The sequence below is a fragment of the Pelodiscus sinensis genome, chromosome 6 (genome assembly GCF_049634645.1).
Source record: "Pelodiscus sinensis isolate JC-2024 chromosome 6, ASM4963464v1, whole genome shotgun sequence".
NCBI lineage: Eukaryota > Metazoa > Chordata > Testudines > Trionychidae > Pelodiscus > Pelodiscus sinensis.
The window spans coordinates 62,485,000-62,498,024 of NC_134716.1; the positions used below are offsets into that span (position 1 = coordinate 62,485,000).

Below are 13,025 nucleotides of genomic sequence, written 5' to 3' on the forward strand. Positions count from 1 at the left end.
TGTATCCTGGCCCCATGGAGGGCGGGAGGGTGCTTGTGCTGCATTCACCTGTGGAACTCCCTGCCGGTGGAGTCTGTGAAAAGCTTTGGGCTAATCACTGGTGTTTGACAGGGAGTGAGATGCATCCCCACACAGTGCCTGGGAGCACATCTGGGCTCTCAGATCCCCTCACGTGGGATATCTCCTGGATGGAACCAGAAGAGTGACTGGGTGGGGGGGGGGTGTCCCATCCTTGCAGCAAAACTTAGGGGCCCTTGTCCCTCCCATTATCCCTCCTGCAAGGCCGGTAGACCAGGGACATGTGTGGCCACAGTGGGGACTCCCCTCGGGGAGCCAGCCAAGGCTCCAGGAGCAGGCGAGGGGCTTGGTGGGGTCCACAGTCACAGGACCGTGACGTTGTGGCGTACCCAACAGAAGCTGTCTGTGCCTCACAGCCAGGCATGGGACAGTGTGCCGTTCTCCGTGCTGCACCCTTAGCGGAGGTGTGGGCTCTGGGCTGAGTCCCTGGGGCCCTGGCCAGTTCTGGCAGGCATCCACCCTTCCCCCTGGTCCCGCCGAATGTGTGAGAGCAGCACGGTCCCAGGTGTACCCTGCAGCTGCCACGTGCCGCTCGGTCACCAGGCTGCACGTGGTTGCACGTGCTGCTTGCTGCCTAATGCTACACAGCGTGCAGCTCACGTGGCCTGAGTGACATGCTCTCCCCCTCCTCCCTCGGGGCACCTGGCTCCCCCCTCCCCTCCGCCACCCGCCCTTTGGGAGTGCAAACTGCAAAGACTCACCAGTGGCCCAGTGTAGACACACCCTAAATGTATTAGAAGAAAGAGGAAGACCAAGGACAGGGTAGACCCACTGATCAGTGAGGAGGGAGAAACAATAACAGAAAACTTGGAAATGGCAGACGTGCTTAATAACTTCTTTGTTTTGGTCTTCACCAAGAAGTCTGTGTATGAAGGAATGCCTAACATAGCGAATGCTAGTGGGAAGGGGGTAGGTTTAGAAGATAAAATAAAAAAAGAACAAGTTAAAAAATGACTTAGAAAAGTTAGGTGTCTGCAAGTCACCAGGGACTGATGAAATGCATCCTAGAATACTCAAGGAGCTGATAGAAAAGGTATCTGAGCCTTTAGCTATCATCTTTGAAAAGTCATGGAAGACAGGCGAGATTCCAGAACACTAGAAAAGGGAAAACATAGTGCCCATCTATAAAAAGGGAAATAAGAACAACCCAGGAACCTACAGACCAGTCAGTTTAACTTCTGTGCCAGGAAAGATAATGAAGCAAGTAATTAAGGAATTCATCTGCAAACATCTGTAAGATAATAAGGTGATAGGTAACAGCCAGCATGGATTTGTAAAGAACAAATATTGTCAAACCAATCTGATAGCTTTTTTAAATAAGATATCAAGTCTTGTGGATAAGGGAGAAGCGGTAGACGTGGCACACCTAGACTTTAGTAAAGCATTGGTTACAGTCTTGCATGATGTTCTCATCAATAAGCTAGGCAAATACAACTTAGATGGGGCTGCTATAAGGTGGGTACATAACTGGCTGGATAAGTATTCTCAGAGAGTAGTTATTAATGGTTCACAGTCATGCTGAAAGCGCATAAGTAGTGGGGTTCCGCAGGGGTCTGTTTTGGGACCAGTTCTGTTCAATATCTTCATCAATGATTTAGCTATTGGCATAGAGAGTACACTTATGAAGTTTTCAGATGATACCAAGGTGAGAGGGCTTGCAACTGCTTTGGAGGATAGGGTCATAATTCAAAATGATCTGGATAAACTGGAGAAATTTTCTGAGTTAAATAGGATGAAGTTTAATAAGGAGAAATGCGAAGTACTCCACTTAAGAAGGAACAATCCATTTCACACATACAGAATGGGAAGCGACTGTCTAGGAAGGAGTACTGCAGAAAGGAATCTAGAGGTCATAGTGGACCATAAGCTAAATATGAGTCAACAGTGTGACGCTGTTGCAAAAAAAAGCAAACATGATTCTGGGATGCATTAACAGGAGTGTTGTGAGCAAGAAACGAGAAGTCATTCTTCCAATCTACTCTGCGCTGATTAGGCCTCATTTGGAGTATTGTGTCCAGTTCTGGGCACCACATTTCAAGAAAGATCCAGCAAAGAATGATTGAAGGTCTAGAAAACATGAGGTATGAGGGAAGACTGAAAGAATTGGGCTTGTTTAGTTTAGAAAAGAGAAGAATGATGGGGGACATGATAGTGGTTTTAAAGTACCTAAAAGAGTGTTGCAAGGGGGAGGGAAAAATTGTTCTCCTTGGCCTCTGGGGAAAATTCCTTCTCGACTCCAAATATGGCAATCAGCAACCTTATGTGAAGGGCACATTCACATATCAGTTTTAGTGAGGTTTTAATTCAACCCATACTAAGATTTAACCCAGTTCATAACAATATGCTCCATGGCTAACAATGGTTCATTTAATTATTTAATACCTCTAATTATGGATTTAATACGCAGATATGCTGGACTACCTCACAGCATTATCCAAACTCATCTCTAAAAGTATCATATTTGCACATTTCAATATGGAGACTTTTTTGTTGGGACTGTTTTATATCATTTTACTTATTTGTGAGCCTCCTCTGCTTGGGACTAGAATTTCCTGTTTGCTAAGATTGAGGGATTCTCCATCTGAACGTTTGGAAGAGTACTCTGTATATCCCTTGAGACTATTCCTAGCTGAAATAAGATCAGCCAGGACAGTATGTTTCCTAAAGATAAGGGATACTATGCCTAGATCCCTAATTCCTAACTAAGGGCTAGATTCTGACAGCTATGCAAGAGAGTGTGAGCACATAGAACTTCTCCCTACCTTTTGCATCCTTGCACAGGGGCTGGTTAGAATCCTGTTAGAAAGACAAATGCCTGTTCAAGATTAGTGCCATTGTGAGGCCTGATCTACAGTACAAGGAAAGATTGAAGTAAGATAAACAACTCCAGTATGTAAATTACATAGCTGGAGTCTATGTATCTTAAATCCCCATCCACCCAGCAGGAGGCCAAGAGGAGCAAACACTCCCGTTGGCTTCCCTTACTCCTTGTGAGGAGCAGAAGGACCAGCACTGACAGGGTGCCCTTTCAGTTTGATCTAGCGGGTATATGCTATACCAGCTAAATGGAACCCCAGAAGATCGACTGCAGCAGTATTGATCTTCCATGTAGTGTAGATATGCCCTTGCTTAACTAATTTTGAGGATGTGTCAGTGCTTTAATGTCTTAAAACTCACATCACTGGGATCCAAGTAGCCTGTAAGTCTTAGTAAGCTACACAAAGCTATGGAAACCTGCTACCTGTAGTTATATGCATACCTTTACTCGGTATTGCTTCGCTATTGATCTGGCAGCGAGATCTGATATCCAGATCAGCAGAGCAGGCCACAGTCTTTATGTAAGTAGCTCTCAAAGCCATGTCCTTCTGACATTATTATAAGGTGAAGAAAAGATTATTTATTCATAGATTTTGAGTAAATTGTCAGCAAGAGTCCCCATTTCTCTGCCAACTTCCTCCATGATTTTTAGTAATGTGAAACATCCTGGGGGACTGGGACTATACTCCTTATATAACGTCAGGTTTGAATGTCTAGTTCTGCGAAGGTGCATGCATGTGAGTACAGGCCAGTGCTTTAAAGAGAATTCAAACTCAATGTTAGGAATGCTTGTGCTCCCAAGAGTGGGCATTTTGCTTCCAGCTATTTTGCTTCACAATGAACAATAGTAAGTAAATAACTTTTCTTTGTTATGTTAATCAGAAGTGCTGTTTTTGGACTTGCTTTTGCCATCACAATTCTCATATGAGAGGTGGGGTAAAAATATTTTAAATAAATAAATATGAACCTCTCTTACGAAATAACAAGATTTCCTCCCTCTCTGTATGCTTATATGATCCACCTCTCTTTGCTGACTTCAGTATGGTTGATTTTATAAAACCAGGTTTGGGATTATGTGGTTAAGTTAAACAGCTTTGAGATTTAATTTTCCATTGAGTTGTCACTGTGTAGACAGCAAAAATACCAAGTGTATTGAAATCTTTTTGATAATTCAGAGCACTTCGCTCAACTGACAATCACTGTCACTGTGGACAATTTGCCCATGAGCCACTGGCTTGTTTTGGTCAGGGGAAGGTTTTTAGAAAAAGACACCTTCTTTTTAGAATTGATTATCCCATAAGGCATCAGTGGCCTCACAATATTCCATTCAGCTTCCCAAAAGCATGAGAAAATTTACATTTCAGCCCAGAATTTACCATACCTGGTCCTTTACCTTGTGACTGTGGTTTTCTCCCTCCCATCCACACTTTATTCTTCTTGTGAAACCTTAAATAAAACCAAACCCAAAGCACCAACATTTTTTATTGCTGTATTACTCAGACTCGGATTTTCTGTATTTAAGAGTCTGTAGCTGCAGGGCCTCCATTAATGCAGTAATAACATTGTCATTGAGGAACAAAAGAAGAGACATTAACTTCTGCTTCTTGATTGCAGCACTATAATACTTTCAGTCCTTTTCAGCAAAATGTTTTCACTTCTGGCAGTGCCTATGTACCCTATAAAGGCTGAAATAAGCAAATACATACCTTACTTGTTTTTTTTTTTTCAGTTTGTCAGCATTGAGAGTGTCTGCAAGTGAAACCATGAGATTGACTGGAAATATGAAAACCTGCTGTGTTATGTTTAAGTTAGAACTAAGCAGAAAGTCCACAAATGAATGATTTTCCATTGAGCCTTCTTCCCTGTAAAAGTCATATGCTTCTGTTTTAGCCACAATAAAGTGCACTATGACATCCAGCCACCAGCCCGCCTCTTGCCTCTAACAGAAGCCCTCTTCCTAAATACACATTCTTAATTTATCATTAGCTCTTGCCATTTGGGCAACTGCTTTGCTCAGGCTGAGCTCGCTAATGCCAGATTGTGCTTTTTCCTATACAGACCCCATTCACCAAATCAAAATCATTCTCTTTTTTGCAACAGTGGCAGAAGGAGCTGCAGATCAGACTTAAGGAAGAGGAGTGGCTCCTGGAGATAGAACTTCAGGAAAAACAAAGGAAGGAGGAAGAGCACTTCAGAGAAATTATGAAAAGGCGAGAAGAAAAGGTGCACAAGAAAACCAAACCTTATGAGCTTCCTGCTAAACACCAAGATGAAGATTTGATAAAGTGAATTAACAAGATCGAGCTGTCAGTATTTCATCAATCAACACTAATGTGGGACTGACTTTCTAATCTAAATGCTTGAAATTAAAATGTTTTAAAAATTGGAAAAAATAACTGTTCCCCAGTGACTAGTAAAATGACCCAATATGCCAGGCCTGCAGCTCTGACACGTGAGGAGTCCGTTCGCCTAAGGATTTCAGCACAGACACGGGAAATAAGAGTGGTCTGCAGCACCCACAGGTTTTGCACTCAGATTCTTTGTGTTTGGGGGTCAACCCCAGTGTTGACCCCCTGCTGGCTTTCATAGCCCCGGGTCTTGGCCTCTGGGCAGTCCCTGCAGGGTCCTGCTGGGCTTCGAGGGTCCCCCAGCCCCACTCGCTTCACTGCCACTCAGCAGCCTCATAGGCTTTGCTGGCCCTCAGGGTCCCATTGCCCACCAGCCCCACCCCATTGTCTTCCACTGCCAACCTAGGGCTCTGCACCTGGCCTCAGCCCAGGGTCAGCAGTTCTCCCAGCTGTGGCTCCAGCTTGGGGGTGCTGAGGGGCCAGAGTTGCCAACTCTCCCAGACCGTAAGGACTGGACTCCACTGCTGCAAATGGTATGCAGTTGGTCTGGTCCTTGACAGTTGGCAGCCGTCAGAGGGGCACGAAACTATTGTAGGGGAGGGAAGAACTCAGCATCCACAGACTAAAAATTGTTCCAGCACCCCTAGATTTCAGCGGTCTGGGGACAGTCCTTGGCTGTTCCTAAGCTGTTGAACAACCTCTATGCCAATCTCTCAAAGTCCTCAGGGAACTCCTGGGGGGTAGGGGTGAGTTCCTGGTGTACGTGGCAGCTCAAAGCACAACAGCATCCATCATTCCCAACTGCTGGAATAGCCCTTTTAGGTCATGGGCAGCCAGGTTGAATTTGGAGTAGTCTTCAGGTTGCCTTTTGTTACATAGAGGACTTGCATGGGTCTAGTATTAGGGAGCCTCTGCCCCAAATGTGCCCTGAGCCAATCTTTGCTACAGGATCCATTTCAACAAATGGGTTCAGGGAAAACTTTTTGTATAGCTTTGACTTCCTGAAGTTCATTTGGAGTTTCTACTTCCAAAAATAAAATCAAAGCTTCCAAATTTTACCTTATTTCTGGCCAAAATCATGTGAAATCAGAGAGATTTCTCATGGTCTCCCTCTGAACCATCAGTTTGCCAAACAGCATCTCACATTTGCCACAGGAAACCTAGCAAACCTGGCCATAGCAAACTTGCCATAGTTTGGATTTTGAACAAAACCAAGCAAGTTTTCCTGTATTCAGCTTTCTTTAAGAAAGCTTCAGTTATTGCCTAAATTCAAGAACTTTCATGCATCATCACTTTTTGCTGCCCTCATTTGAGATGAGATATATTTGAAAAGTGGTCATTATACCTACAGCAACTAAGAGTCTCAAGTGAGTGCAATTTTTCCAGTTATATTTTTTCCAGTAGTATAATTAGCATTTTTTCCTATTAATTCTTGACTTACGATCACACAGCATATTTTATCATTTGTAAACAGAAGTAGTTGGTATTAATTCTAAATAATTGATAAGCAGCATTTATGAATCATCTCTAAAAAAAATGAGCATTAACTGAGTTTTGGCTGTGAGAGAAAATCTTAGAATAAAACCTTTTATAAACCTTCTATAAACTTGTCAGAATATGGAAGCAACAAAATTAAACAAATGCTTCTTGAAAGTTTCTTTAAAAAAAGAAAACCTTAAGAAATCAGTAAGAAGGGGCTAGACTCATATGACCTTGATATACAGCAGATCCCCCACTCTTGGCAGTGGGCCTCTTGAGAATGTGGTTATGTGATTCGAATGCAGAGTTGAACTATTTGCATGTGTCAATTAGGCATGCGATCACACACTTAAGTTATTTGAGGGTTATTTCTGAAGACCTGTGAAAGGCTCATTTCAAGACTGCAGACAAACCCTATAGAGCTCATCTGCCCAAAAAGGCCCAGTGCCTCTGAATTGTTCCCCAAGCTCACCCCATTTCCCTTTTCCCACAGCAATGGGTCTGAAAGAAGCCATTGGACCCCACATGCCTAACAGCTGATCTGAACCACCTCCCAAAACACAGGCGAATTCCTCTGCGCCCTGGAAGTTAAATGTTCATTGGTTCATCACTGTATCCCATGAGACCTCCCTCTGTGAGGTTAAGGATGAAATGCCATGGAGGATGATCACTGCATTGATCCTGCCCTCTCACCACCAGGACCCCCATTCCACAGTGACCGCAGGCTGAGCCTACACCATAGAAGCAGAGGTGCTTCTGCAGGATTGGTGGAATTTGTCACAAAGCTCATGCTTCCCCCACGTACCCTAGTCAGTATCCATCAGCTTTGGCTCTCCTCCAAAGTCAGGAAAGAGGCAGCAAGAAGAGGCATATGGCCCAAATTCTAGAACAAGTGTGTTTACAACACAGAGTAAAATGGCCATACATTTCAGGGGGGTTGACTTCTCATTTACATTGACATCAGTGGAGAACCCAGATAACAAATGGGTTAGATCCCATCAGGGGGGCGGGATCATGTGATCTCCCTCCCATATTTAATGCTTGGCTTGTACTAACCATGTTCTTATGGACTGAGCTTGCTTACTGATACTGCTGATGCTGGCTGCCCTCACCCTTCCCTCCTGGTCTCCACTCCCACCACCAGCAGGCACAGATTGTCTCTGGGAACTGTCAAAGGAGCCAGTATAGTTTCCCTTGTTTTGATGTCAAATGAAATAAAATCACAACACAAAAAACATATTAAAAATTAGCCATTCATGAGCATGTCTCCCTCTACTAAAACCAGTAGCAGCTACACTCACAAACCATTAAATTTTTTTTATCTGAAACATTTTATCACATCAGCTCTTTGGGAGAAAAGTAAGAGAAGGGGAAACTTTTCTTTTTCTGCCAGTGAGCATAAACACCCCAACTAATGGAAAAAATGTTTTTGGTGGATTTAGCCCACATTCAGCCTATAAGCCATTGGTTGGCTGCCGGAGATTTAAAGTATTTGGAGTACTCATTATACTATTCTAACAATCTTCCCTGACATACCATGTGCATTTGGAACCTTATTTATAAACAAAGCTAAATTTGAACTGTCAAATTCTCTAACATAAATTCAGTTATTTACATAGTTTAGCAAATTCCATTGATGATTTCTGTTACTTTTGAGCAAATAGGCATTTTTCTTAGTAACATACTGAGCTGAAGATTAATTTAACTTTAATGTTATTCACATGCACTTACTTAGCCCTAGCTGAGGACTAATTTCCATAATACCTGCTGCCGTACCATTACCTTATTCCCTCTTCATATTTCAGAGAAAACAGAAAACTCAATCAGTTAAAAAAAAGTGAAAATTGTTCTCAGAGGAAGGACTCCTGTGACGACTAGCTTGTGGCTGCAAAGCCATAGCCCTGTTATAAGGGGCTGCGGATGCACTCAGTCCTCAAAGGAGTGACCAGGGATATTGGGCCTGATTCTTATTTATACTAAAGTCATTGTACACCATCCTGATAGTGAAAGAAGCCTTCGAGTGTAAGGTCTTGGCTTCACGTGCAGCAGAGCTGCATTGCTGTAACACTTTAGCAAAGACACTATCACACTGATGGGAGCACTTTTCCAGTTGGTGTAGTTAAACCACCTCCCAGAGAGGCCAGGATATCGCTGAGAGAAGTGCCTTACACTTGGAGCAGTGCCTTAATACAGCACTGGCTATACAGGGGGTTAGGTTGGTATAACTACCTGGCTTGATGGGTGAGGATTATTCACACCCCTGGATGATGTAGTTATACCAATATACGTTTCTGGTGTGGACATAATGGATGTGTTACTTGCACCCACACGGAGGGCTGTTTACGCTGCCAGAGTGATTTTAGTGGCCCTGGTGTAACTGAGAAACAGTCCTATTGTGACCGAGCAAGCACAAGGCCTCTGAGAACATCAACAGATCATAGATCAGAGCAGTCTGATAAACCATTTTTAAGGGTGAAGCATGCTCTCCCTCAGCCCCATGTTAGGCCAATTATTCTCACCAGAGTGGAGGTGATATGGGGCCATGCACCCTCTTTGTCCTTCCCTGCCTGCTCTGGGAGATCAGAACCACAGTATTATTAGTAGTTGTATTATCGTCGTGACTAGAGACCAGGACCCTATTGAAGAAAGTATGGAGAAGTTAATGTGCTGTTCCTTTTTGTTCTCTAAGTGTATGTCTACACTGCACAGCTATTTTGGGATACCGCAGGTCTACCCTGCGTCTACACAAGCCACCCATTATTTCAAAATATTTTTCAAAAAAACAGGTGTGCTATTTCGGCATCCTAGTAACGCTCATTTCACGAGGGCTAAGGGATGTCTCGAAATAGATGTGTTTGATGTGTAGACGCGCCACATTTCAAAATAAGCTATTTTGAAATAAGATACGCAAATTGCGTATCTTATTTTGAGTTTAGAATGCTGTGTAGATGCTTCCTAATGAGAAATTATGTCACTTGACAAGTAAATCTGCCTGGATCATGCATCTCATCTCAGGGTATTGGTTGAGTACAACATATTATTCGGCCCTCTAGTATTTTGCTATGTAGGATTTCTACTGAAGTCCTTTTTGCTATTGAGCAACTGGTAGCATATCAGCCTCAGCAGTGACAGCTCCTTCTTTTGAATATTGAGTTTTAAACTGTGTTTTCCATTTCATGAACTGGAGGAGACAACTGCTGCAACCTCTGTAAATGCCATTACCAAGGCATGAGGCTTCTGGATGAACTAAGGGCCCTATTAGACATGCTTTATTCAGTCCATGTCTCCCAAATCCAGAAAGCATTACACGATTTTTATACAGACTTTATTCAGAAAAAAACTCCCATTGGAGTCAATTAGTCTTGACTGAATAAAGGACTTCAGGATTAGGCCAGTTAATTAAAATGGAAGCTTTGTTTCTGTAAGGAGTAATGAACACAGCCCCTATAAAATAGGGGGTGAGTTGTATAACCAGCATACTGAGCGATACAGTTGAATATATTTCATTAAACTTCAGAATTGCTTTTATTTTCTGTCTTGCTGATAACCCATTCCAACATGCTTTGAGCAGTATGCAAGACTATATTTCCGAGACACTCTCTAAAAGCAAGCTAAATAGTTGAGACTAGTGGGTGCACTATCAGCTGCTTAACAGATGACTGGCAAGCTATGCTGGCATGGTTACAGAGGCGCTAGTGGATATGACTTCTCAGCCTTACTCAGTCCCTAAAAACACCTATAGCAGTGACAGATGTCGAGAGCCTGAGGCACAAAGGGCTATATTTTCAAGAATGCCAAGCACTGAATGCCATGCACCCAGCCTGGAAGTGGCGGCAGCCAGAGTCCCGAATCTTTTAAATCAATGCCAGAGCACCTTACACTTTGGGCAATGCTGAGGGCTGCCTAGCTCCAGTTCTGCCCCACGTTCTGCCCCTTCCAAAGGCACAGAGCAGCACTCCTCATCTTGCCCAGAGGGGCCCGGTGAGGCTGTGAGCCCTACTGCTGTGCACAGTCTTCCCCTACAAGCCCTAGATTGTAGCAGTCAGCTGTGTCTTCCGATGTAGTCATGGGAACTGTTGGGTTCCCAGCACTTTTGAAAAATCAGTCAACTTATTTCAGTGTGTAAGTATGGACTTAGGAGCCTAAATTTAGGTCCCCAGTTTTTGAAATCTGAGCTACACTATAGTTCCAGACTGCCTTCAGGAGGCAAGCAGTAATGTGTTCTATACATTTAACAACTGAAACAAAAGACAGATACAGTGATTGGTCTGTTACTTACTGTTACGCGCATGGTACCACTATGCTGATCCTGGGCCAAAGTCAGCCTGGATGTAACTCTACTTCAGTGGAATTACAGCAGGGATGAATTTTGTTCCTTTTGTGTATTATTGCTGCTATGAGCTTTTTGCAGAACAAAGGCCCTGTATTCTGTGGCATTTTTTTTCCCTCATCAAATTTCAGTTCATTCCTGTAGGATAGACATTAGCGGGAAAATGGAAGTGCATACCCCTATTATAAGCAGATCCACAAATGTAGCACTGGGATGAGCTGAGTGATGGAAAAAATCTGTTTGCTCTGGTAGTTTGTTTCACTCACCTGAAAATCGTTCATTATGTAAAAAGTAGCCTGGTTTGCCTTCTGTGCTAATTTGCACAGCGCAGAGTGAGGAGGGTGTTTGCTGCCACAGGTCAATGTGTTTATACTTCCACAGTCATGGAACTGGTCTGTGCTTAAGGGCAGGTCTACACTTAAAAGGCAGCAGACCAAGGTGCAGTCACGCTGCTGTAGTGCTTCAGTGAAAATGATGATTTGCCAAAGGGAGAGCTTCTCCCATTGGTGTCACTGATCCACTTCTGTAAGCAGTAGTAGCTATATCCATGGAAGAAGCCCTCCCATTGACATAGTGCTGTCTACACTGGGAGGGGGGTGGGCGAGGCATATTGACTGGGTGGGGTAGGGCAAGGCATGCCAGTGATAGGGTGTGATTGCGACAGAGCACAGTTATTTCAGTTATACTAGGGGATGCTTTAGCCCCTGACCAGTTCTGTGGTTCCATGCTACTCTCTTCAGCTATGCCAGGGGTGTAAGATTGGCATAACTGAGAAGCTGGAGCAATAAATATATATTTAGTTCTATTTATGTGTGTTTTATATTTGTATACACACACAAATACAATGTATATCTATATAGATATTTACCATTAAAAGCTTCATTTAGTAAACATCCCAATTTTCCATTGAAAAGTAGTTTCATTGGAAATGTTTCAGCCAGTCCTACTAGATACTTTTCATTCATGTTTTCTATTGCTGGCACCTAATTTGTGTCCCAAAGATGCTGGCAGGCACTTGCAATGCACGCAAACCCTGCATTCTCACACGCAAAATGAGAATGGGCACACAATTACCCACTTAGCAGGCAGAAATACAGATTTGCACATGCAAAAATTAACTTTTCCCCCTTCTTGATAGATGAAAGTTTGACCTAGTAATGTCCAAAGTATGCTTGAGTGCATATTGGGTGCATAATGGCTGTCTATAGAGCAGATCTGCCAGCAGTAACTCATTACTGTTTAAGCACTTTGAGATGTCTAGAGTATGAAAGGCTTAGTATAAAGCCAAATTCAATTCAGTTTAATTTTAATACAGCTGTATAATTCCCTAGGAGTTCCTATGATTATTCTCCCCTCCAGCACAAATACTTTCTCTTTAATAAAGTTTGCAGTAATGTTACCAAGTCACAGATTCTAAATGTACTATTATGATACAGTTTTAAACTTTCTTGAATAACTGATTGTCCCTGTATACCACCTGCAAAGTTGTCTTCATACATGCTGACATTTCATTGATATATAAACTTGTACAGATCAAATCACATATATGGGGCATTTCCAACTGACCTACAAAAACCCTATAGAAGATTTTCTATACCTGGAGGCATAGTTGGGGATTATTAGGATTTTTGAGACAGCAGAACAGAGCTAAAGAGGGAAATTCACACCAGAGAAAACACACCAGAGAAAATTTACACCTTGCTTAAACCTAGATCTATTTCCCTTTCACATTTGTAATAATTTCACGGATTACAATATATTTATTAATTATCAAAGGAATGTGTTATTTAAAGAACAGAGTCTTCTCCAGTGTTAGAATCATGCCACCTCTACATGCAGGTAGCTAAGAAGCAGCCTAGTACTTCCATGACATGAGGTCAAACTAAATGAAAGTCTACACCTTTCATGGTAGAAATGCTGTTAATCCAGCACCTTGCACACTCATTCATTAAAAAATGTTCAGTGATTTAAGA

At 42.8% G+C, this 13,025-nt stretch overlaps 1 protein-coding gene across 6 annotated transcripts in view; it reads left to right on the plus strand.

Annotated features, from left to right (window-relative positions):
- Positions 1 to 5,194, plus strand: part of TMEM232 (transmembrane protein 232) — a 155,913-nt gene extending 150,719 nt beyond the window's left edge. For all 6 annotated transcript variants that reach the window (XM_075932031.1, XM_025190394.2, XM_025190397.2 and 3 more), the window contains one exon: positions 4,996 to 5,194. In XM_075932031.1, the coding sequence (XP_075788146.1) occupies positions 4,996 to 5,184 (189 nt within the window). In that variant the 3' untranslated portion in view covers positions 5,185 to 5,194. The remainder of the gene's footprint in view (positions 1 to 4,995) is intronic.
- The last annotated feature ends 7,831 nt before the right edge of the window (positions 5,195 to 13,025 follow it).